Source organism: Trifolium pratense, linkage group LG4 (genome assembly GCF_020283565.1).
Source record: "Trifolium pratense cultivar HEN17-A07 linkage group LG4, ARS_RC_1.1, whole genome shotgun sequence".
Taxonomy (NCBI): domain Eukaryota; kingdom Viridiplantae; phylum Streptophyta; class Magnoliopsida; order Fabales; family Fabaceae; genus Trifolium; species Trifolium pratense.
This window is the reverse complement of record NC_060062.1, coordinates 14,354,111-14,381,929: the sequence shown is the minus strand read 5'-3', so window position 1 is coordinate 14,381,929 and position 27,819 is coordinate 14,354,111. Positions and strand designations below refer to the sequence as shown.

At 33.7% G+C, this 27,819-nt stretch overlaps 2 protein-coding genes and 1 pseudogene across 2 annotated transcripts; 2 read left to right on the top strand and 1 right to left on the bottom strand.

The window, feature by feature from the left end:
* Positions 1 to 1,247: 1,247 nt before the first annotated feature.
* Positions 1,248 to 7,251, top strand: LOC123920041 (BEL1-like homeodomain protein 1). Its single transcript, XM_045972129.1, has 5 exons — positions 1,248 to 1,613; positions 1,997 to 3,120; positions 5,075 to 5,448; positions 5,525 to 5,585; positions 6,159 to 7,251. The coding sequence occupies exons 2-5, from the start codon at positions 2,188 to 2,190 to the stop codon at positions 6,843 to 6,845; spliced, it is 2,055 nt and encodes a 684-aa protein (XP_045828085.1). The 5' UTR covers positions 1,248 to 1,613; positions 1,997 to 2,187; the 3' UTR covers positions 6,846 to 7,251.
* An 11,466-nt stretch (positions 7,252 to 18,717) lies between these two features.
* On the bottom strand, positions 18,718 to 19,305 carry LOC123922153. Its single transcript, XM_045974898.1, has one exon. It carries the CDS (start codon positions 19,303 to 19,305, stop codon positions 18,718 to 18,720), a length of 588 nt encoding a protein of 195 aa, XP_045830854.1.
* A 5,115-nt stretch (positions 19,306 to 24,420) lies between these two features.
* On the top strand, positions 24,421 to 26,227 carry LOC123922152 (annotated as a pseudogene).
* Positions 26,228 to 27,819: the final 1,592 nt, after the last annotated feature.

Sequence of the window (27,819 nt, the reverse complement as noted above, 5' to 3'; positions counted from 1 at the left end):
TTTAATTAAAAAGGTGAAACTTTTATTCTAGAAGTGGTTTTTTGCCAAAAGCCCTGATAACCTCCTACTTCTTCTATAAATGGGAGGTGCAACCTATTTTATGTTGGAGCAAGTAGAAAGTTATTGGGATATTGGTACTGGGTGTTGATGACCCACCTTGGTGGGTGTATTTTCTCCTTTTACTTCTTCCTTTGTCATTTTTTTCTCCTTAACCGGATGTTTTGGTTCAGGTTGTGTGTGGTTTGGTGTCTGGTGGTGGCGCTTTGGGTGTGTTTTGTTTTTCTTTTTTTGTGAGTACTTTCGGTACTTCTCTTTGTTTCATTTTCTTTTTGTGCTCCAGGAGTAAGTCTCCATTGACTTACTCCGCTTAATAACTCGATATCAGCATTATATTTCTTCAATCCAACCGTTGAATTCAAAGATCTCATTGAGTAGATCAACTCCACAAATTTTTATAAAAATTCAAAAAATGTAGTAAAATAGTACATATATATATACTTATATTCACCATTCAAAAAAAAAATGCAACAGAAATCACAGGATGAAGTACAAAAAACCAGATGAAAAAACTATTGTGCAACATTTTGTAAACTATTGTGTGAACTATCCGGAACTCTCGAAACGATGTTTTCTTTTTGAAAGAAACTTTTTCCACTGAGTGTCTAGTATACAAAGTGAAACTTTTATCTTGAAAATGGTTTCTAGGTAAAAACTTTGTTTCCTCTTGTTCCTTTTATGAGTGGGATATGCACTCTATTTTGTGCTGGAACCGATAGGGTCCGTCGATGTTTTGATTTAGGTCTTTGTGAGGTCTAGTTTATTGGAGGTCTCCTCTGTATGTCTTCTTGGTAGCTGATCCTTGCCTCTCTCAAATGGGTCCATGGATTTTCTTGTGGTGGTGGGTTACAGATGTGTAGCTTTTGGAGTACTTTCTTGTATAGCTGAGGAGTTCTCTTGTTCTTGTTGCGTTTTATATATAATATATTTTGTCATTAAAAAAAAAAAAAGACAACATTTAACTCAAGTTATTTCGAATGATCGTAGCTTAAATAGAATATCATTAAGACAAGTCACCAAATTTAATCTAATAGTAAAAGATTTAAATAGTGTGCTAGAAGTCGTAGATTCGATATTCAGCTCATTTGTAAATAAAAACAAAATAAAATATCATTAAGACATTAATCACTAGAGTTAAATCCCTAATAATTTTGGTTTAAGTATCTTGTCTTGTATAGAAAGGTATAGCCACCAACACTAGGCGTAAGAGTGTACAACAAACCTAATCTTGAGCTGTCTATTAAATGTAATCCCTGTTTAATTTAATTTAATATCTAAAATCTAAATATAAAACGGACCACACCTTTAAATCTCTCACTAGTCATCACTCATCCACCATCATATGTCCTTTTATAAATATCATACTTTTTTTCCACACACGCAAAAAATCACTTGGTCAAGAAAAATACTCACAAACACACACACACAACACAACATTGCTTGCAATCAATCAAACACCAAACTCTCCAAACTTCCATTAATCCAACCTTGTATCTGCCTTTGTCTACTAATTAATTCCAAATGGTACCATCACACTGAAAAAAAGTGAAACTCTGGTTTGTTTCTTCATTATACACTTAATATATATATACATATCTCATAATCATATGCTTTTTTTTTTTTTTTTCACTTTCTTCATCAATTTTTTTCTTCTTTTTTTGAATAATTTTATATTTTTCTTCAACAACAAAATTCCATAAACTTCACAAGCTTAGGTATTAAGATTTAAGTTAGTTAATTATTTCTCCAATTTATTAACATCAATTTTTCATTAATAAATTTTTTTTTTTATTTTTGTTGAGTAATTTTATATTTTTCTTCATCAAAACAACAACATCAAAATTCCATAAACTTCACAAGCTTAGGTATTAAGATTTAAGTTAATTAATTATTTCTCTAATTTATTAACATCAATTAACCAATTTTTTTTTCTTTTCAGGATCAAGAACTATATGAAGGAACAAAAGCCAAATCATATGAATCTTCAAATTATCAAGTTTATAGATCAAGATATATAAACCAAAAAGAAGGTTTTTTATATTTTTTTTATTGTGAAAATAAAAAATCTACATGACATGTTAAAGAACTTTCTTTGTACGGAAACAAAAAACAGAATTAATTTCTGACAACATGGGAACGTACTTTCATGGAAACAGCAACAGTTCTGAAATCCAACAACCGTCGGCAGAAGGTTTACAGACACTTTACCTTATGAATCCAAACTACGTACCTTATTCTCAGGAAACTCAAAATCCAACACAAAACATGCTTTTCGCTAATCCCAACGCTACCAACAATACTTCTCCTCACGCGCTTAATCTTGTTAAGTTCCCTCACGCGCCTTCATCATTCAATCAACACCACTTACTTGGAGTTACTATTCCACCATCTAATTTTCTTGGATCCAACTCAGCCGACACTCCCTCACAACAGTTTGAAGTTACTGGCTTTCATCCCTTTGCCTCGTTGGCGACCGCAGCTCACCGTCCCCAGTATAACCTGTGGGGAGTAGGATCAGGTAGTTTTGTACCTGATCAATCTGTCATGTCGACAACAACAGCAACAACTACTTCTACTAATAGATCGGAGTCCGCTGTTACTGTCGCCGTGACAGCTTCTGAGGCGGCGGAATTTCCGCCGCCTCATCATATTGGTTTTCACAGACCAGTTTATCAGCGCGGATTGTCTCTTAGTCTTTCGTCACAACAAACACCTTACCGGTCGCTTTCCAGAGAAATCGAAGTATCTCCGGGTAGCCGTGGAGGTGGAGACACCAGCGGAGTTTCGAGCATGCACGGTGTTGTTTTCGGGTCGAAGTATTTGAGAGTAGCACAAGAGCTTCTTGATGAAGTTGTGAATGTGGATAAGGGAATCATGAAAGGAGAATCTGGTGAAGGAGATAATAGTAATAATGAGAATAAAGAGAAGAGGAAAGCGAATATTGAAGCAAGTTCAAGTGGTGGAAGAGAAAACGATGGAGGGAAACAAGTTGCTGAGTTAAGCACTGCACAAAGACAAGAACTTCAAATGAAGAAGTCAAAGCTTGTTAGCATGCTTGATGAGGTACGTTTATACTTTGCATGTAATAATTAACTTTCCACAAATTTTGGGATTTAAACTATATTTTATATTGATTTCAAGATTTATTTATGCTTCATTGGAAATAATAAAAAAGTATTTGTGTGATTTTGTGAAAGTACCTTACTATTTCTTAATTTTGGTGCCATTTAAAAAAAAAAATATCTTAATTTAGGTGTGATTTGATTCAGTACTTTGTTTCAACAAAAAAAAAAAATTGTGTTTAACAGCTAACTGAGTCTAGCGAAAAATGTTAAACTCTCGGACAAGAAAATTTGTGAATTAAACTTTAAAACCTGAAGAAAATAAGTATTTATATTTAATGTTGGATAGAATTGAATAAAATCATTTTTTATTGAGGAAATTAATTATGAAAAAAATAAAAATAAAAATTATGATTCAGCTTTTTGGACACTGAATTGCTGAATGAAGAAATAATAAAAGATTGGGACAATGCAAAGAAGGACTGAAATTGACAGGATTGTCAGTCATTTGATCTGAAAATGTATGTCGATGAAAGGGAATTGAACTGATCATAACAAAAAGCCATTTGATCTGGTAAATGTCAGAGAGAATAATTTGGGTCGGGCCCATTTGGGTCAATTTCATGTTTATTTTTGATAGTTTGAACTGGATTTGGATCCTCTCCATCTCTTTTCTCTACATCTCTCTCAATCCTCTCTATCTCTCTCTTAATTTCACCCTCTCTCTTACTTTGTTTATCATTTTTTTAATGAGGAGAGAGATTGAAATTAGGAGAGAGATAGAGAGGAAGGAGAGAGATGTAGAGAAAAGAGATTGAGAGGATCCAATTTGGTTTGAACTACCAAGTGAACACATTATTGATTGAGAGTGAGTGTGAGAAAAGTAAAGGTTACATTAAGACATATGTATAAAATAAAAGTGAAGTCTTCATAATTCATAAACATACTCATATTGGGTCCAATTTTCCTTCTTATGTGTGTCATTTTATGAATCAACTTAAGAATACTTTTTTTGAATTAGCACATATTAATATATGGTCCCTTTCTATTTTATTGATTATAATTAAGTAGCACATTTGATCTTGCTAGAGAAAATTTTAGATCTAGTTAGGTGGAAATGTTTTTTTGAACATGTAGTTAGGTGGAAATGTTGCTTTTTAAATCTATCGGTTCTCGCACTTATTATAGTATGTCGCCACCGTAAAAGATCTATGTCTTATATCGATATAATGGTGTAAAAGTGGTTTGTATATCGATCTAAGTTGGTATTTTGTTGTTTTTATGAGTAATGTGTAGATCTTATAAATTGTATTTTTTAAAAATAGAATGTGGATGAATGCTTGTTAATTACTTCTACTTTTTATTGTATTTTTAACAAAAAAAAATTTGTGCTGTTTTTGCTTTCTTGTTTGTTTGTATTTATATTGAAATACTCTATTATTTTGCTTCTACAATGACACTTTTACTTAGGAAGATAAATTTGAAGTGTCATTGTATAGAATGCATATTTCATGTAAGGCAATTTCTTTCCTATATAAAGTTATGTTTGTAGACAATACAACATGGACGAACAAATTTACTGCTGTAAAAATACACACAATTTTTATACTATTTTACTTCATGACCATTTGATTTAAAATGTATTGTCGAGATTTGTTTATAACAATTTTAGAACCATATTATTTGAACCGTCTGATCTATCATCAACGGCTGAAATTTAAAACTGTGAAAAAAAACTGTGTGCTTCTACGGCAGTAAACCGCAATCCCAACATGGATAGCTATCCATGAGTTTGGAAAACCAAAAAATCAGGTGATGTAAAGGCTTTAAAAAAATCACAGTGATACTATAATTTGATTGAAGTTTTAAGTTGTAATTTTTTTTAACCAACATGCAACTATTTATTAATAGTAGATATATAAATGATTTTTTTTTTTATATATAAAAAAATGCAGGTGGATATACGGTACAAACAATACCACCATCAAATGCGAAGTGTGATATCATCATTTGAACAAGCAGCAGGATATGGAGCAGCCAAATCTTACACATCCCTAGCTTTAAAGACAATCTCAAAGCAATTTAGAAGTCTTAAAGATGCAATCTGTTCACAAATTAAGACAACTAGCAAGACTTTGGGTGAAGATGATTGCTTAGGAGTTAAGTTAGAAGGTTCTAGGCTTAGATTTGTCGATCACCATCTCCGACAACAAAGGGCACTACAGCAACTCGGAATGATTCAGACCAATGCTTGGAGGCCTCAAAGAGGCTTGCCGGAGCGAGCTGTTTCTGTTCTACGTGCTTGGCTTTTTGAGCATTTCTTGCACCCGTAAGTGTTTTCGAAACAATCACTCCGTAAAATATGTTTCAAAATTTAATTTAGAGTTTCTAATTGTGACATTCAGTTATCCCAAGGACTCAGATAAGGTTATGCTTGCAAGACAAACTGGACTTACTCGGAGTCAGGTACATTTTCAATCTATTTGTATGCTTTTAATGGTACTCAGCCTCTATATAAACTTTTCTTTTTAATTAATATTATATACTTGTTGCTAATTTATCTCATCTTTGCCGTTTTTTTAAGGAAAAAAAAAAGATATTAAGAAAAGTTAATCATGTTTGTCAAAAAAAAAAAAAAAGATAAGTTAATCACAACTCTATAAAAAGCTCTCTAATTTTAAGAGCAAAATATAACCATATTAAATGATGATTCCAAAGCTCCCAAATGGCTAGGACCAGAACTTGCCAAATAAGAATAAAGGAGAGAGACAAATGAAATAACTTAGCCATATATATACCACATCAACAATACTGAGGTCGTAATTAATCGTAGACGTGGACTACAATTTAAAATATGCCTCCAAGTAAAACACCACCATTACCCACCTCTAATATTATTTCGGGAATAAACTGCGAGAGAGCCTCGGATAAATAATGATTCATGTTAGAATAAAACCTAATATTCACCATGAGGTTCTGCACTCCCTATTGCGAATTACAACGTACAAGGTTGTGACATTGTTAATGTTTTTGATACAGGTGTCTAACTGGTTTATAAATGCCCGAGTTCGGTTGTGGAAACCAATGGTTGAAGAAATGTACTTAGAAGAAACGAAGGAGCAAGAGAAGAATAATAATGACTCCAATGATAACACAAATATATCAAAAGAATCAAGCAAAGAGTTGTGGTCAGCAAATACTACTACACAAGATTCAACTCCCACAAAACTTGATCAAATCAATATTCTTCATTCAAAAACTGAAAGCTTCAACAACCAAAACACTTCTCCAACTGAGATATCAAATTCACATAATTCATTGTCAACATCGAACACAAAGTTTGATGTTGAAAGAAATCATGACAACCCTTTAATGAGTGGAAATGAAAATCATCATGGTGATGGTTATGGAACATTCTCAATGGAAGATATTGGAAGGTTTAATGTTAGTGACCAATTGGCTCCAAGGTTTCATGGAAATGGAGTTTCTTTAACTCTTGGACTACCTCATAATGAAAATCTCCCTTTCTCTTCCACTCAACATGGATTTCTCTCTCAAGATTTACATATGGGAGGGAGGATCGAAATGGGAGAGAATGAAAATGAGTTTTGTGCCATTAATACTACTCCACCTTCTTCTCATTCAGGAACAAGTTATGAGAGTATTGATATTCAAAACAGAAAGAGGTATGCAGCAGCTCAATTGTTGAGAAATTTTGTGAACTAATATAAGATATTGGATATCCTATGAGGGATTGGAATCACGATGTGCGAGCAACACTGTGATTTTGATAAAAACTACACTCTGAAGTTTCAACAAAGTTACAATTTCAATGTGATTTTGTCAAACTCACTGTCATACCAAACAAACACGTATATAATTATAATTGATTCAAGTTCAGTTGGGAAAGGTATAGATATATTGTATATGGTGTTGGGAAATATAACCAGGTATTAATAATTCCTGCATGCATGTAATTTTAATTTGTTTTTTTGTACGTACTTTGCATTTGCGGTTAATTAGTACATAGATGGGAGTGGAAATCAGGAAAGGTATACACAAAAATGTACAAACATTTTGGATGCTTTCATTATAGGATATATATATGTGATGTGTATGGGATTTGGATGAATTTTTTTTTACGTATTCCATACCTTATTGTTATAAGGCCCAATAGATATTGGTCTTGTGGGCTGCGACCAAAATCATTGTTTTTTCGTGGTAATTATTTCAGGATGGGGTTCCAACTCGGCAAAACTTGTTAGAGTATGAGCTGCAGGCATGCTCAGCATGCTCATTAGCAAGCCAAGCCCGCGTGTGAGCCAACTGCAGCTGCTAGGCCTGCGTGCGCGTGGTTGCTTAAGGCACAAGTTAGTTGGATAAGTTTGTTAGTTTTGTTGTTGATTGATTGTAATCGTTTTGCAAGAGCTATATAAGGCCTTGCCTATGTCAATGAGAACTTAGTGATTGCATTTACCTTAACATTTGGTATCAGTTTACCTCCAAAACGATCCAATCCGTTGATTCCTAACCGTTGTTAGTTACAAAGATTCATCGTTTTCTTTCGTTTCTTGCTTGAAAATTCCATGGCGGAATCAAGCACTTACCTGCAACCATCAATCCCTAGATTTGATGGACATTATGATCATTGGTCAATGCTTATGGAAAATCTGTTGAGATCCAAAGAGTATTGGAGTCTCATTGAAGATGGAGTGTTTGTTGCTCCTGCTGGCGCATCGCAAGAACAAATTCAACGTGCACATGAGAGCAAGTTGAATGATCTGAAGGCGAAGAACTTCCTGTTTCAAGCTATTGATAGAGCAATACTTGAAACCATTCTTGCAAGAGGGACAACTAAAGAGATATGGGACTCAATGCGACAGAAGTATCAAGGATCCACCAAAGTGAAGAGAGCACAACTTCAGGCTTTGAGGAAGGAATTTGAAACTCTTAACATGAAGATTGGTGAATCCATTGAGGAGTATTTCTCAAGAACTCTGTGCATTGCCAACAAGATGAGTAGTCATGGTGAGACTGTGACACAGTCTATGATTGTTGAAAAGATCTTGAGATCTTTGACATCTAGATTCAACTATGTTGCTTGTTCAATAGAAGAATCTAATGACACAACAACCATGACAGTTGATGAGCTGCAGAGCAGCCTACTTGTTCAAGAACAAAGAATGAAGAGTCAGAAAGATGAGCAAGAACTGATTCTCAAGGTCTCTAATGGTGGAAGAGGCTACAGTGGTGGAAGAGGAGAAAGTTCTTACAGCAGAGGTCGAGGTAGGGCCAGAGGAAGAGGGGGAAGAGGTGCTTCAATCAATAAAGATTCAGTGGAATGCTACAAATGTCACAAACTTGGTCATTATCAAGCTGATTGGCCAAGTTGGGAAGAAGATCATGCTAACTATGCACAATTTGATGAGACAAAAGAAATTCTTTTGATGGCTCAAGAGACTGCAGTCAATAATTCAATAGAATCTGATGATAAGCTAGAGTTGTGGTTCTTGGATTCAGGTTGTAGCAATCACATGGTGGGAAACAAGAACTGGTTATTTTATTTTGATGACACATTCAAAGACTCAGTGAAATTGGGTGATGATTCAAAGATGGCTGTTGAAGGTAAAGGAAATTTGAAGTTGTACATCAAAGGTTTTGTTCAAACTCTCACAAGTGTGTATTACTTGCCTGGCTTGAAGAACAATCTATTGAGTATTGGCCAATTGCAGCAAAAGAATTTGACAATTATATTCAAAGATGATACCTGCATAGTGTTTCATGATGAGAGAGGTTTAATCATGGCCACAGCTATGACTTTCAATAGAATGTTTGTGATCAAAGCACCTGTTATAGTCCCTCAATGCATGAAGATCTCAGGAGCTGATGACTCTACCCTGTGGCATCAGAGATATGGCCACTTGAGCTTCAAAGGTATGAATATACTGACTCAAAAGCAAATGGTTATTGGTTTGCCTAAGTTGAAGGAATCAAATGAAAAATGTACAAACTGTATGAAAGGCAAACAACAAAAACAATCTGCACCTAAGAAAAGTTCATGGAGAGCTAGCACAAAGTTAGAACTGGTTCATTCTGATATATGTGGGCCAATTAGTCCTGAGTCAAATGGAAAGAAAAGGTATTTCATCACCTTTACAGATGACATGAGCAGAAAGACATGGATTTACTTCATGTATGAGAAATCTGAGGCCCTAACCATGTTTAAGAAGTTCAAAGCATTAGTTGAGAATGAATGTAAGCAAGCCATTCAATGTTTCAGAACAGATAGGGGAGGTGAGTACACTTCATCTGCTTTTAATGAATTTTGTGACACTCATGGCATAAGAAGACAGCTTACAGCAGCCTACACACCACATCAGAATGGAGTCTCTGAGAGAAAGAATAGAACCATTATGAATATGGTTAGATGCATGATTAGTGAAAAGAATGTTCCCAAAAGTTTTTGGCCTGAAGCTGTGAATTGGGCTGCTCACATACTCAACAGATCTCCCACTTTTGCAGTCAAAGATGTGACTCCTGAGGAAGCTTGGAGTGGGATTAAACCATCTGTAAGCCATTTCAAAGTGTTTGGATGTATTGCCTATGTACATGTTCCAGATAACTTGAGAAAGAAGCTAGATGACAAAAGTACAGTCTGCATTCATTTAGGCTTAAGTGAAGAATCTAAGGCTTACAAGTTGTATGATCCAGTTAAAAGGAGAATTGTTGTCAGCAAAGATGTCAAGTTTGATGAAAGCAAACAGTGGAATTGGGATGATAAGAATACTGAAAATTCCAACAAGATGAGACAGTTAATTGACTGTGATGATGTTGAAATCCCTACCACAGGTTATGCACATGAGACAGACAATGATGCTGAAGAACAAGCCAGCAATTCTCAGAGTGAAGAAATGGATCTAGTTGTGTCTGATTCAGAAGAGGAAGATGGAAATAATGAAAATCCATTGGGCAAAAGAGTCTCAAAGAGGCCTGATTACTTGAATGATTATGAAACAGGTGACATTGAGATTGGAGAAAGCAGCAACAGCCAAGCTTTTTTCATTCCAAGTGAAGATCCTATATCTTACAATGATGCTGCAAAGCATGATGTCTGGAGGCAAGCCATGGATAATGAAATTACAGCTATTGAAAGTAATGATACTTGGGAATTGACACATCTTCCTTCTGGAGCTAAGAAAATTGGAGTCAAATGGATCTATAAAACAAAGTATAATGAACAGGGAAAGATAGATAAATACAAAGCAAGATTGGTGGCAAAGGGATATACTCAGCAGCAGGGCATTGACTACAATGAAGTTTTTGCTCCTGTGGCTAGATGGGATACTATTAGAACCTTGTTGGCTATAGCTGCAGCTAGAAACTGGTGTGTATTTCAACTTGATGTAAAAAGTGCTTTCTTACATGGTGAGCTGGATGATGAAGTGTATGTTGAACAGCCTTTAGGTTATCAGAAAGCAGGAAAAGATATGGTTTACAAGTTGAAAAAGTCCCTTTATGGATTGAAGCAAGCCCCTAGAGCTTGGTATAGTAAAATAGAAGCCTATTTTTGCAAGGAAGGCTTCATGAAGTGTGCTCATGAACACACTCTCTTTGTAAAGAAAGAAGCAGAAAGCAAGGTGATCATTGTAAGTTTGTATGTGGATGATCTGATTTTTACTGGTAATGATCAGAGATTGTTTGATGAATTCAAAAAGTCCATGGAAGAGAATTTTGCTATGACTGACCTAGGAAGAATGAGGTACTTCCTTGGAGTTGAAGTAAAGCAGACCAAGGAAGGTATATTCATGTCCCAGCAGAAATATGCTTTTGAAATTCTCAAGAGGTTCAATATGGAAAACTGTAATGGTGTGTGCAACCCAATAGTGCCAGGCAACAAATTGATGAAAGATGGAAATGGAACAGCATGTGATGCAACTAATTACAAACAGATGGTAGGATGTCTGATGTATATGCTTGCTACTAGACCAGATTTGGCTTTTTCAGTCTGCTTAGTGGCAAGGTTTATGGAGAGGCCTACAGATATCCATGTTGCTGCAGTCAAGAGAATTCTCAGGTATTTGAAGGGCACCATCAGCTATGGCTTGTGGTATGAAAAGAGAAATGGTGAGGAACTATCTGGCTGGTCTGACAGTGATTATGCAGGTGACTTAGATGACAGGAAAAGCACATCAGGTTATGTGTTTATGATTGGCTCTAAAGTAGTTTCATGGTCCTATAAGAAACGGCCTATTGTAACACTATCCACCACTGAGGCAGAATTCATAGCAGCAGCCAATTGTGCTTGTCAAGCCATTTGGTTGTCTAGGGTTCTTGCTCATATCTGTGCAGGCAAGGAAGAATGCATCACTGTATACTGTGATAATAGCTCTTCAATTAAGCTATCAAGGAATCCAGTGATGCATGGAAGAAGCAAGCACATTGATGTCAGATTTCATTTTCTTAGGGATCTAACCAAAGAGGGAAAGATTCAAATGCTGCATTGTTCATCCTTTGAACAAGTTGCTGATATTATGACTAAGGCTTTGAGCCTTGACAACTTTTGTAGGATCAGGGATATGCTAGGTTTGTGTAAGATTGAAGATGTAATTGTAAACTGAATCTTTGTATAGTATGCAGTTTAGGAGAGGCATTGTTAGAGTATGAGCTGCAGGCATGCTCAGCATGCTCATTGGCAAGCCAAGCCCGCGTGTGAGCCAACTGCAGCTGCTAGGCCTGCGCGCGCGTGGTTGCTTAAGGCACAAGTTAGTTGGATAAGTTTGTTAGTTTTGTTGTTGATTGATTGTAACCGTTTTGCAAGAGCTATATAAGGCCTTGCCTATGTCAATGAGAACTTAGTGATTGCATTTACCTTAACAAAACTTTAGTAGGCGGAGGGTGATGGTAGGAGCTACTGTTACTTCGTGTGTTTTGCGGGGAGGCATGAGGAGTCGGTAGACCGTCTTTTTGTTTCCTGTGATCGGATCTCTCCGATTTGGTACCGTAGTTCTAGGTGGCTATGGATCGGGTATGTGTCCCCTGATAGTATTATGCAAGTTAGAGTTCCTTTGGGTTGTGTGTTGGGTGTCAGGTTCAGTTAGGTATGATTTTAGTGTGGTATATGTTGTTGTGTGGACTATTTGGACCTCCCGGAATGATATCATCTTTGCCGGCGAGTCGTCAACGATTGATAATCTAGTGGATAGGGTGAAACTCTTCTCCTAAAAAATAAAAATAGTTTCAAGGTAAAAAAAAAAAAAAAACCCTGGTTGTCCCTGCTCCTTCTACGAGTAGGCGGTGCAACCTCACCTATGTTAGTCCAGTAAGGCAAGGTGAAGACGTGGTTCGTGGATTTTTCAGGTTCTGGTTGAGTGGTTTCTCTTTGGGTGCTCGCTCATACCTGAGATCTCCTTCCCTCTTTTTGGTGGCTGCACCACTAGGTGGGTTTTGGTGGTGACTTGTTTTTGGGAGTTATTTCATTTTTTTTCGTTTGTATGTTTTTCCCATTTTTCATTGAGTAGTTTTGGTACTCCTGATGTGTACTCTGACTTCTTGTTTCAGTCTTATATTTATATATATATTTGCCATTTAATTAAAATATATATTGATCTTGTGGGGTAGGTATGAGATCTCGGAATTCGATCTTTTTTAAGTTTTAGGTTTAAATTTTTTAGATATCAATTTTTATGTTGAGTCGATAGATACAAAAATTTGTTCTTGCTTCAATTAGAATCTCTGATAGTGTTCGAAGAGATTGGTCTTTCGAATTAGTCAATCTTAATAATGAATTTTCAAATAAAATATACCCAGCAGTTAAAAAATACGCAAATTCATTATAAAATATGGCTAAATCTAGAAGAGACGCCCCATCAATTATTTAATTAACACATAAACATCTTAAACTTAAATATATTCTAATAAAATAACTATTTTTAAATTTTGTGTGTTACAAAATCCAATTGTTCAAATTCTTGATTGATTGTTTCTAGAAAAATGCTATTTCAACAACAAATTTTCAAATAAAAATACAACAACTAATGTATCCATGCCAATTTTTAATTTTTTCTAATACTTTTTTATGTTATAGAAACCGTGCATTGAGAGTTAGAATATGGTTATCGTATTTTTGTTTAGAAAAAGTTATTCATATAACATAGCTCTTGTTTTTAAATCTTAACGGACCAAATATTAGGCTTTAATTAATCCCCTAGAAAGAGTCGTTTGTAAGAATTCGAGTTCGAACTCTGAAATATTATAGCTCCTTCCCCAAAAAACAAAGTTTTAATTAAAAAATAAAAATGTCTTAACATGCCTAGTGGCATTGACAAATTAATTTTGAGATTTTCTTCTGTCATCCTACCAGTTTCTCGTGTGTCCTACGAGTTTCCATTTTTACCATTCAGCTACTTAAGTAGCAGACATAGGAAAAAAACATCCCCCTAATATGACAATTTCTAGATTTTAATAACGTCAACTACTCAGGGTCCGTTTGACCGAGCTTTTTTTAGAGCTTATGCAAACAGTTTATGCAATATAAATTAGGTTTTATGCAATTTTATAACTTCACACTAGTGAAAATTGTAATTTTATAAGTTTTTTTATCATAAGTTACCTTGACAAACTTATAATAATGTATAAAAATTGCATAAGATGTTTGCATAAGCTCTAAAAAAAGCTGGGCCAAAAATAGTAGAGTTTGTCCGATACTTAAGTAGCAGACGTTATAAAACTGAGAATTTTGAGGAAAAATCACCCTTCTAACATTAAAATTTTCAACATTTTAAATTTCAGTCCGCTACTTAAGTAATGGATAAAAGTATTTTGATAATTTAATAGGATGTGCGAGAAAATGACTAGATGACAAAAAAAATTCTCATTAATTTTTTGTCCTTATTCCAAATACTACACTGTTTACCAAGTCTTGTTCTCGTTGAACTCTCTTGTCAAGATAGTAATACACCATAGTTCTACATTGTATGTCGCAATCATAATATAATTTTTTTGCAAGAATGATACATAAGAACTCCTCACTTTTTCAACAATCATTGATACACCTAAATTATTTTCTCTATTGTTGAGAAAATCAAATATTTAAATATTCTTAAAGGACTAATATAATGATATAAAATACTAATGTAGTTATAATACTATAAATATATATTATACTAATGAAGAGAATGGAGAGAATGGAGAAGTTTTATGAGATTACTTGTTTTTCTCAAAAGTGTATCATTTACATGATCCAAGGGTGGTATTTATACTACTAAAACTATGAATAAAATAACTTAGATTTACTATAGCAAGTTGACATTTTACATTGATATTTTACACTACTATAGATATTTCAACATTAATAGTGACCAATGTCATTCATGATGATTTTGTTGATTTTCCAATTTATTATAACACTCCCCCTTTGAAATATCTATCATGGTGCTTTATTGAAGCTTGGTTGAGGAGATTGTGATGGGAACATATGTTGCCTCGTTAAAAAAACCTTATTAGGAAAAACCCATTGGGATAAAAACCTCAATAAGGGAAAAAGAGTACAACATTATGCTCCCCCTTAACCAAGCATAGGTAATTCTTCTTCAAAGGTCTCGAAGGTGACGCATTCCAATACTTCGTACGTGTTTCTTGAAGACTGATGTAGAAAGTGCCTTTGTGAAGAGATTGGCCACATTTTCACTCGAACGAATGTATTGAATATCAACCTCTTTGTTTCTTTCTAGCTCTTGCGTGAATGAGAAGAATTTTGGAGGGATGTGTTTGGTTCTATCACTTTTGATGTAACCTTCTTTCATCTGGGTAACACATGCAGCATTGTCTTCATACAAAATTGTTGGATTCTTATCAGTTGGTAAACCAGACGTTCCTTGGATATGTTGAGTTACTGATCTCAACCATCTACATTCTTTGCTAGCTTCATGGAGGGCAATTACTTCAGCATGATTTGAAGAAGTTGCTACAAGTGTTTGCTTTTGAGATCTCCATGATATTGCGGTGTCACCATATGTAAACACATATCCAGTCTGTGATTTAGCATTATGTGGATCTGACAAATATCCTGCATCTGCATAACCAAGTAAAACTGGTTTTGTATTGTTAGAATAAAACAAACCAAGATCAGAAGTACCTCGGAGATATCGAAAAATATGTTTTATTCCTTTCCAATGTCTCTTTGTAGGACATGAACTGAATCTTGCTAGTAAATTCACTGCAAAGGCTATATCAGGACTTGTACAGTTGGCAAGGTACATGAGTGCCCCAATGGCACTGAGGTATGGTACTTCAGAGCCAAGATCTGTTTCATTTTCTTCCTTAGGTCTAAACGGATCATTTTCAACATTTAATGTTCTGCCCATCATTGGGGTACTCAAAGGGTTGGCTTTGTCCATGTTGAATCTTTTCAATACCCTTTCTGTATAGTTTGATTGATGTACCAATATACCATTTTTAGTATATTCAATTTGCAAACCAAGGCAGAATTTGGTTTTCCCCAAATCTTTCATTTCAAATTCTTTCTTTAAGTAATCTCTTGCTTCTTTAATTTCTTTATTGGTACCAATGATATTTAAATCATCAACATAGACAGCGATTATTACAAAACCAGATATTGTTTTTCTTATAAAAACACAAGGGCAAATAGGATTATTTACATAGCCATCTTTAAATAAATATTCACTTAGTCTATTATACCACATGTGTCCTGACTGCTTTAACCCGTATAATGACCTCTGCAACTTTATTGCATACGTCTCTCTGGGTTTTGAGTTTTCAGGCATCTTAAATCCTTCCGGGATTTTCATATATATGTCACTATCAAGTGATCCATACAAGTAAGCAGTAACAACATCCATGAGATACTTGTCCAATTTGTTAAACACTGATAAACCAATTAAATAACGAAAAGTAATGGCATCCATAACAGGAGAATATGTTACCTCATAATCAATTCCTGGTCTTTGGGAAAAACCTTGTGCAACAAGACGAGCCTTGTATCTTACAATCTCATTTTTCTCATTTCGTTTTCTTACAAAGACCCACTTATACCCAACAGGTTTCACACCTTCAGGTATATCCACAATGGGTCCAAATACTTTTCGATTTTTAAGAGAGTTTAACTCAGTATTTATCGCATCTTTCCAATTTTTCCAATCATGTCTATTTTGACATTCATTCACAGTTTTGGGTTCAGGATCATCATTTTCATTTATGATTTCACATGCAATGGAGAACGAAAAAATTTCATCAATGTTCATACCTTTTCGGCTCCACAGATTTCCTGTATTAACATAATTCATTGAAATCTCGAGATCATTCTTGTTATCAGCTTCATTATTAATGATCTCATTGTCATCATTTTGTGCTTCTTCGAGAGCACAATTTTCAATCATGGATTTGTTGTTATCTAGTGTCTTTTCAGGATCACTTTCAATCATATTCACCTTTTCTGTTTCTTTTCTTTTTCGGGGATTTTTGTCTTTGGATCCCATAGGTCGGCCACGCTTCAAGCGTGCCTTGGATGTACTTGCTACATCATTTGTTTTTGAAATATCAATTCTAGCTGGGACATTTATAGCTGGTACATGTGACTTTGTCACTCTTTTCAAATCAGTAAATGAATCTGGCAGTTGGTTTGCTAAATCTTGTAAGTGTATTATTTTCTTTATATTTTTTTCCCATGATTTATTATATGGGTCCAAATGTAATAAAGACGGTACATACCATGTTATTTCATTTTCTATGTGTTTATTTTCTCCCCCTAGTGTTGGAAATTTTGTTTCATCAAAATGACAATCAGCAAATCTTGCTTGAAAAACATCACCTATTAAAGGTTCAAGGTATCTAATAATAGACGGTGATTCATACCCTACATATATTCTCAATCTCCTTTGAGGTCCCATTTTTGTTCTTTGTGGTGGAGCTATTGGGACATATACTGCACAACCAAAAAATTTTAAATGGGAAATATTTGGTTCCTTACCAATTGCAAGCTGATAAGGGGTGTGTTTATGATCAGCACTCGGCCTTAGACGGATGAGTGCTGCAGCATGTAAAATTGCATGACCCCAAACAGTAACTGGTAGCTTAGTTCTCATTATTAAGGGTCTAGCTATATATTGAAGACGTTTTATTAACGACTCAGCTAAGCCATTTTGTGTATGCACATGAGGAACAGGGTGTTCAACAGTTATTCCAACTGACATGCAATAATTATTGAATGATTCTGATGTAAATTTACCAGCATTGTCAAGTCTAATTTTCTTTATAGTATAATCAGGAAATTGTGCTCTTAATTTAATTATTTGTGCAAGAAATTTTGCAAATGTCATATCACGACTTGACAATAAACAAACATACGACCATCTACTAGATGCATCAATTAATACCATAAAATATCTGAATGGTCCAGACGGTGGATGGATAGGTCCACATATATCACTTTGAATCCTTTCAAGAAATGCAGGTGATTCTGTATGAATTTTGCCTGGTGAATGTTTTGTTATTAGTTTTCCAAGAGAACAGGCTTCACATGGTTTATCCTCTTTTGTAAACTTTAAACCTTTCAAAGGATGACCATGAGTACTTTCAATTATTTTTCGCATCATTGTTGAACCAGGGTGACCTAAACGGTCATGCCATAAGATCATAGTTTTGGGGTCTTCTTTTACTACCAAATTACATTCAATTTTATGTATATATGTATAATGTAATCCCGAAGGCAATTTTGGTAGCTTTTCTAAGGTTTTCTTCTTTCCAGAAACATTAGTAGTAATATTAATATATTTCATATTGCCTTCAGTTACAGTTTCAGTGTCAAACCCTTGACGATATATGTCATTAAAACTCAACAAATTTCTCTTTGATTTAGGAGAATATAAAGCATCATTAATGACAAATTTTGTTCCATTTGGTAACATGAACATAGCATTACCTGTCCCTTCTATTAAATCAGCAGGTCCTGAGATAGTATTTATCACACCTTTAGTAGAATTTAAATCATTGAAATATTTCTTACTTTTGAGGATCGTGTGGGTAGTTCCACTGTCCGGGATGCAAATGTCTTTGACATGTTCCATGTCTGACCTTCTTAAAATAAAATCAAGATTAAAGATAGGAAAACAATAAATCAATATAATACATTCAACATTATTATTCAATAACCAAATATTACACAATGCACACCACATAAGTCATACATATTATTAAGTAATTCAAGCACACCACACAAGTCACACATATTATTAAGTAATACAAGCGCACCACACATTATTCAAATACATATTTAATTAGTTACTTAATTCATATTCATTTCATTTTCTTCTTCAACAAAATCAGCAGCCTCAAGGTAGGTAGTATCATTATTGGGTTCAACTTCATTAAAATTTACTTCCTTTCCCTTTTCTTCAATAGATGCCCTGTATTTTTTACACAGGTGTTCTGGTGTCCTACACGTCTTAGACCAATGTCCATTCTTTCCCCATCTAAAACAGATATCATCACGGTTCCTTGAGGGACCTTCTTGGATATATTTACCTTTACCTTGATGATTCTTATTATTTTGGTCATATTTAGGAGGCCTATAATTATTCACATATCATCGTCCACGACCTCTACCACGAAAATGGTTTCGACCGTGATTTCTGCCTCGACCATCAAAATGAGCTTTACCCCCTCGTCCTTTATGACGATTATGGCCACCACGCCCACGATTAAATGTTGTTGCATTTATTTCGGGGTATGCTATTGTTCCTGTGGGACGTGTCTGGTGGTTTTTTATCAAGAGCTCATTGTTTTGTTCTGCCACCAAAAGAGCTGCGACCAAATCAGAGTACTCAGTAAATCCCCTCATTCTATATTGTTGTTGCAACAATACTTGGGATGCATGGAAAGTTGAAAATGTTTTTTCCAATTTCTGTTCTTCAGTTATAGCCACACCGCAAAATTCTAATTGTGCAATAATTTGGTGCATGGCAGAGTTATATGCAACAACACTTTTATAATCTTGGAACCTTAATTTGTTCCACTGATCCATTAATGAAGGTAACAGGACTTTCCTCTGATGTCCAAATCTTGCCTTAAGTTTGTCCCATAGTATTTTGGGATCCTTGGCATTTGAATATTCTGTTTGTAATCCATCATCAAGGTGGTGTTTAATTATCCGATTTACTTTCGATTTTTTCATTGCTAATTCCTGTGAGTCAGCTGTTTGCACCCCTGCATTATCTCCTTCTAGAATTTTATCGAGCCCCTCACATGCAAGGTACTCAGTTAAGTTGTTGTTCCATGTTATGTAATTATCTCTGGTTATGTTTAGAATTTTGAAATGATGCTTAACGTTTGACATGTTTATATCTAAAATACAAAAGAACACAATCAATTTTTCTTTTTAATGTATAAACTATGACAAAAGAAATAAATTATTTTATTCAATAGCTATGATTACAAAAACCATGATTCTATCAGCTAATAAACCAGGCTAATACTAGTAATGGTAAAACAACAAATATTGTTACTATTATAAAAGGTTCTCCTAATTCTTCATATTTGGTGATCCATAAGATGAAAAACATAAAGACAAGTAGAGTGATAAGCATAAGAAAAAATTTAAACATTTTTGGAGATGTGAGTAAAAGTTTGAAAATGGTATGAAAACTTATGAGTGAAGGTGAAGTATTTATAGGGTGAATTTTATGAAGTGTCCGTTACGTTACCGTTGGGTTTGTGGCCGTTGGGAGATAGTGGAAAAATGTAAGCTTTTAATGTTCATGGCCGTTATGTGATCGTTATGTGGCCGTTAGGGGATATGAGAAAAGTGTTAAATTTTATTGTTTGTTACCGTTGGGAATGAGTAAAAATATTCAAAGTGTGTTAAAAATTATCTAGCTCTTAAGATGCACAAATGGAGAGAACAACATGTAAAGTTATATGATAATAACTTTAAATAGTATCAAATTTCAAAATCTTAATTATAAGTCTTTCGTGAAATAATATTATTGACTGAGATTTTAGTCTTCCATTAAGAATTAAAGTTAGCAATATTATAGATGTGGATTTTAGTCTTCCATTTAATATGAAGATTAGCATTATAGATGGGGTTTTTGGACACCTCCAAAAAGTTAGTCATACATATGGGGTTTTAATCCTCCACTAAGTATGAAAGTTAGTAATATAGATGAGGTTTTGAATACCTCCATTAAGTATAAAAGTTAGTCATACATATGGGGTTTTAATCCTCCATTAAGTATGAAAGTTAGTAATATAGATGGGATTTTGAATACCTCCATGGAAATTAATATTATTAATCAAAAATTATCTTTTGTGATATTATGGGGATTTTAGACCTCCACACAAAACTTAAATAATATTCACACTTATTATAAAGTTCTTGACAAGTTGTGAGTTTTCTATAATAAGTGGGTAAAGTAGTAATGATAATAATAATAATAATAATAATAATAATAATAATAATAATAATAATAATAATAATAATAATAATAATAATAATAATAATAATAGTCACTCTAGTTATAAATCACTTGACAAATTGTCAGTTCTCTATAACGGGGCGAATAATAATTATAATTATCATAAGATTAAAGTAATAAGGATAGATGATATATACCTAGTGGTGGTAAATCACTTCCGATAGAAACGATCGTGCTGATAACGTGTTGAGAAAATCTAATATTTAAGTATTCTTAAAGGACTAATATAATGATATAAAATACTAATGTAGTTATAATACTATAAATATATATTATACTAATGAAGAGAATAGAGAGAATGGAGAAGTTTTATGAGATTACTTGTTTTTCTCAAAAGTGTATCATTTACATGATCCAAGGGTGGTATTTATACTACTAAAACTATGAATAAAATAACTTAGATTTACTATAGCAAGTTGACATTTTACATTGATATTTTACACTACTATAGATATTTCAACATTAATAGTGACCAATGTCATTCATGATGATTTTGTTGATTTTCCAATTTATTATAACATCTATATCTTTTTTCTTATTACATCACCGACTTATCACATTTAGCATATTACTCTATATATCTTTTTACACTCTATTTCACATAATAAAATAATTTTAATCGTTGATTTATGATCGAACTGTCAAAATAACAACAAAAAACCCACTCATTTACCATTTCATATGAAAATTGAAATACAAGTCAAAACACAAGTCGCTAAGCTCGCACATGGTTTCCTAAACCTCGGCATAAACAAAAATGACGTTGTCCTCATCCTTTCCCCGAACAACATCCGAAGGTTTTAAATTGCGGTTACGGATTCGGTAGTGGTTGTTGCGAATGAGTTTATTGCGGATGCTAAAGCGCGAAATGCGGCTGTTGCGACGTGAAATCATTTTGAAATTTCAGAAGCTATATATAATGAAACTATTATGTAACTACACTATTTATCAATCATTAGGGGTGTGCAAAAAATTTGGTTATCCTTAACCAAATTACTAACCAATCCATATCCAATTTTAGTTTGCAAAATCCATTTAAAAAAAAACCACACCACTCCAATAAAAAAACACCAATTATAAACCATAACCACATTTTGTAATTTGGTTTGGAATTGGTTTGAAAATTTAGGCCCAATAGCTAATTCAGGCCCAATCTTCAATTTTTTAAAATTCTTTATTATATAATAAAATAATTAATTAAAAGAGGGGTGGAGGACCGGTGGTCAACGCCGGACCACCGGCGGCCGGTGCGGCGGCGCTCCGGCGGCGGACAGCGGTTTCCGGTGGACCTCCGGCAACTTTCACGACGGCCGGTGGTGGTGCTCCGGCGGCCGGTGGTGGTGCTCCGGCGGCCGGTGGTGGTGCTCCGGCGGCCGGCCACCACCAACCACCCATACTATTTTAATATTATTTTATTTTAAAAATCAGATTTTTAATAATTATTTTAAAAATAATTAAAAAAATCAGTTTTTAATGTTTTTAATTTTTAAAAATAATTAAAAAATTCAGTTTTTTTTTAAAATAATTAAAAAATCAGTTTTTAATGTTTTTAGTTTTTCAAAAATTTAGTATTTTAATTTTTTTCCTATTTATTAGTTTTTTTTGTATTTAAAAATCAGATTTTTTAATTTTAAAAATTACTCTTTTTTTAAATAATAAAAAATATTTTTAAAACAATATAAAAAATAAGTTTTCGGCTAAGTAAAAAATAATTTGAGTTTAAAAAAAATATTTTGTGGGTTGATTATAAACCAATTCAATCATAAAATTAATGAAAAATTATGTTTTTAAAATAATTAATAAATCTATTTTTTTAATCAACTAATAAAAAAAATTAGTTTAAGTAAAAAACCTATTTAAAATTGGATCATGTGAATAACTTAAATTTTATTACAAACCGGTTATAAATTGGTTCGATCCGGTTAATAACCAAATCCAAATTAGTTTTAAAAAATAACCGGTTTGTTATTGAAATGGTTTTGGTTTAGAACCAAAACCATCAATTAGGTGTGGTGTGGTTTCCAAACCATGCACACCCCTATCAATCATTGCATGATCTTAGTTTATTCCATAAACACTGATTTGAATGTTCTTAAAATATATTGTTGAGAAATCATTAAAAGTAAGATTTTTCCTTAGATTTGACACAAATTAAGATTTGAAGTTCATAAATTTTATTTTTTTGTGAGAAAAATTGAACGAACATCGCTGAAAACGTCTTATGCGGTTATGATGCGGTCGTACACGTGAATTTAGATCACACCGCAATTGCGGTGCGATGCGGTTGCGGAGCTACCGCATCGGCAATACTGCGGCCGCAATTGTGGATGCGGACCGCAATTTAAAACCTTGCAACATCCAATACCTCATATGTCACTGGCGTCACCACTGCAAATCCCGTTTACACCATCGCGGAACTCTCCAGACAAATCAATGACTCTAATCCTAAGATGGTTATCACCGTCCCAGCCGGAATTATGGAATAAAGTGAAGGGTTTCATTTTCGACCTACCTGCAGTGATGGAGGCAGCAGGTATTAGTGTATTACACTACTTTTATAATTTATAAAACTCATAGATGAGAGAAAAATATAAAAATAAGGCCTAACTAGGGGTGATCGTATCCGAACCAATCCAAAAGTAAAACCGTAAATCGAACCAAACCAAACCGAAAATCGCAAAAACCGCATTTGGTTTGGATGTATTTGGATGGCTTTCTTACTGAACCGCAAACCGCAAAACCGCAAACCGCAAAAACCGCGGATAACCGCAAAAACCGCATTAAGTTACTATTATATATTTATATTCCAATATCGTAAAAGAAAATATATTTATATTCCAATATACATGCCCAATTACCAAGTCAGTCGACCAAATTAATCGAACTTCAAGTTGTTTTTATTTTTTGTACTGAAATTTTATTTTGGTGTTGTAATGTTATTTTAAATAAACAAATTTTATCGGTACCATGATGTTATTTTGAAAATTCAATTTTTTTATATATTTAAAATTGTAAGTTATTATAATGTTATTTTGGATAAATAATTTTTGTTGGTACTACAATGTTATTTTGGAACTTCAATTTTTTATTTTTTTTTTATGCTTAAAATTGTTCGGTACAATCGTTATGTTTTAAACCGCACCAACCGAACCGATCCAAACCGCATTGGTTTGGTTTGGTTTGGTTTGGATGACTTTTTAAAAATCAACCGAACCAAACCGAACCGCATGCATTTTTATCTCGCGGTTAGGATGACTTTTATGCTCAAAACCGAACCAAACCGCACCGCGATCACCCCTAGGCCTAACTATACATTTGGTCCCTTACGTTTATTTTAGGTTTCAATTTGGTCCCTTACGTTTAAAAAGTATCAATTTGGTCCCTTACGTTTATTTTAGGTTTCAAGTTAGTCCTTTCCGTCAATTTTGTCACATGTGGCAGTCAATTTGCATACGTGGACTGACACGTGGCACTTTGACACACTGACACGTGTATTGTTCAAACGGTGTTAGTGACAAAACTAATGGAAAGGACTAACTTGAAACCTAAAATAAACGTAAGGGACCAAATTAATACTTTTTAAACGTAAGGGACCAAATTGAAACCTAAAATAAACGTAAGGGACCAAATGTGTAGTTAAGCCTAAAAATAAAAATGAAAAATATTCTTAATAATTTGATCAATTGATGATGGGATGAATATAATATAATTTATACAAATAAGTTGATGGAAAAAGAAGAAGATAACAACAAACATGATAACTAACAACATAACTAACTTTAAACCAACTATTAACAAACTTATCTCTAATAACAGGGCCAATAACAGAGTTACCAGAATCAAATGTGAAACAAAGCGATACGGCAGCACTTCTCTACTCATCAGGAACTACCGGCGTTAGCAAAGGCGTAATTCTCACGCACGGGAACTTTATCTCGGCGCCATTGATGGTTGGCATGCATGGACGATGATTTAGAAGGGGAGTTATAAACGGCGTATTCCTATGTGTTTTACCGATGTTTCATGTATTTGGATTGGCGATTGTGACATACGGGCAACTAAGACGAGGGAGCACGGTTGTGTCAATGGGGAGATTTGAGATGGAGGGATTTTTGAAGGCAATTGAGAAGCATAGAGTGACAAATTTGTGGGTGGTGCCTCCAATGGTACGTACTTGCTTTGGCGAAACAAAGTGTGGTTAGTAAATATGATCTTTCGTCGTTGAAAGGTATTGGGTCTGGTGCTGCTCCTCTTGGGAAGGATTTAATTTGATGGAGGAATGTGCGCGGCGTTTACCTCATGTTACCGTTTGTCAGGCAAGTTAATCCTCCATTCTATGTATCCTAGATTTTGATATTTTTTAAGTGATACTTACTTGCATCCTAAATATAAGAGAGATGGGTAAACGCACCGAGTTTTCCACCAAATTGTTGCATAAAATGTAGCCTCTAGACTTAGCCGGCTATAAAAACCTCATAATTATTAAAAGTTTTCTTTATCATTGCATTTGCATATTGCACCTATATATTCAATGTGCCATATATAGGTTTGGTGCGACTTAAAAATTATATCATTGAACATAGTTTTTGACTTTAGCCCCCATATATACTTGGTAAACAAGCAATGAGATTTCTCAAATTACTGATAGTACCCCTGTCTGTGACTGTGTTGGTGCGTCCTTCTGCTACTTCGGTGCGTCCTTTTGAAGGTCTTCTTGTTTCTCACCCTGAAATACTAGATGCAGTTGTCGTCCCGTAAGTACTACATGCATGATACTATGTCCGGCCTTAAATATAAAAAAAAAAATTACATCAAAAGTTGATGTATTTAGTTCAAAATTTATTGACCCAACATTTGTTAGCCCGGATAAATCAACTTTGTTGACCAATTTTGCGGTAAATAAATAAATATGTTACTAAATATTGGTAATTCAATTTCCGTTAGCATAACTAAGTTGGTAAGAACATCACATTACATACGATTTGGATTAAATGCAGTCACTGCTTCGTGCAGTCGGCTGCCGTCGGGACATCAAGACCGTTCGATTAAGATTGGGCGGACCTTGTTTTAAGATAGGTTCGTTCACTTTTGATCGTACGGTTAAAAATTTGTTGACTGCCACAGAATCCAAGTCTCATTATATATTTAGAAACTAGAGTTCGAATCAGAGATTTTCATCTTATTTACATCAAGTGGTTAATTTCTAATCACTAGACTACATGACAAAAAATTATATCGATAATTCATGTTGGAGCTACTTCCTTTCTATAGATTTCCTGATGATATGAGGCTGGAGAGATTCCAATTGCTTATGTTGTTCGGTCACCCAATAGTTCACTACTTCACTTGATAGTGAAGAAGTTTATTGCAAACCAGGTGAGAAAAAGCTAAATAACAAGCTTTTTAACTATCTTCACATGTACTAGCAGCAAATCCAAATCCCTCATAAAATAAACACATTTTGTCAATCTTTACTTATTTTAATTATACACGTTAATTTTACAGGTTGCACCATTCAAAAGATTGAGAAAAGTAACATTCATTAAAAGTGTTCCTAAGACAGCTTCTGGAAAGATTCTCAGAAGAGTCCTTACTGCAAAAGCAAAATCCAAAATATAAGACATTAGATATTATTGTTGTTTTGGTCAATTTATATGATAGAATATTCACATTCAAAGTGTATCGTGTAAAATTAATAAATAATAAATTAAATTTAAAATTACAACTGAATACATGTTTGTCCAAGGCAAGGTTTTAAGTTACGGTATCCGTAATTACAGTCGCAGTATTGCTGATGCGATAACCTCTGCAATCGATTGCGGCGTGATTTTAATTCACGTGTACGACCGCATCGTAATTGCATCAGACGATTTTGGTCATGTTTGTTTAAATTTTCTCACCAAAAAATAAAATTTATGAACCTCAAATCCTAATTTGCGTCAAATCTAATGAAAAATTTTACTTTTAACAATCTTTCAACCGTATATTTTAAGCACATTTAAATAAGTGTTTATTGAATAAACTAAAATTCTACAAATGTTTTTATAATTTTTTTTTGAAGAATAATGTTTTTATAATTTTAATACATTATATTGACAACATCTCATATATATATATATTTAGGAAACAAATTATTATTTACTCTCTCCCATGTATATGTACTATAATTTTACGTTGTCTTTTTAAAATATTATTATATTAATTTATGCATGTGTAACATTATTAAAATGTGTGAATGAGTATAGTTAAAACCAAGGTTATCAAAATCGGACCGGCCGGTCGAACCGGGAACCGGACCTGAATCCAGTCCAGTTAGTCTTAACAACCAGTGAGCAATTGAACCGGTGAACCGGCCGGTTTGGGTGGTTCAGCGGCCTGTATTTTTTTATTTTTTTTTTACTTTTTTTATCTGGTCAAAAACAGTGTTTCAGATTTATTTTTTTTAAAATTGAAACACACATAATAAGAAACAACAAACATAATTGATGAAGGTTTTAATCTCTACAATTAGATGTGATCTTTGCAAATTGCTATTTTATTTTTTCAAACATGAGTTGTGGATGGAAATTGATTCAATGCCAGAAACACTTTTGTGCGTTAAAAAAGAGACTCTGCACATAGATCTTCCATATTATAAATTGATTCATTTTATGAGATATAGATTAGAAGTACATATTTTGTTGAACTTAAAAACAGGTTGTGAATCTTTGTAAAAAAAAAAAAGTTGTGAATGTTGGTTTGAGTGGAATATTGATGCTAGATGAAGATTGATAGAATAACAAGATCTCTTGTTCCTTTAACAAATACAAACTACAAAGACAAATAAAAAATAAGAAATAGAAAGGTGGGAGAAGAAGAGTTGATGTTGGAAATGATAACACACAAAAAAAAAAGACGGCTGTTTATCTCATCAAGATTTGAGAGACATATAAATACTAAAATTTAGGGTTTACTAAGGATTTGGCTTATAAAACAAGCCCATAGTGACTTTTTATTTACTCTAGTTCTAGATAAATATTAAAAATACCAAACAACATATTAAAAAGTATAAAATTTTAATAATGTGAAATTAATATTATATATTACTAGTAAGTATAATGTGAAATTCAAATTAATATGATTTTAATAGTATAAAACTATGTTCGTAAAAAAAAAGTCTAAAACTATGAATATTATGTAAATTTTTATTAAATATTGATTTATATATTATA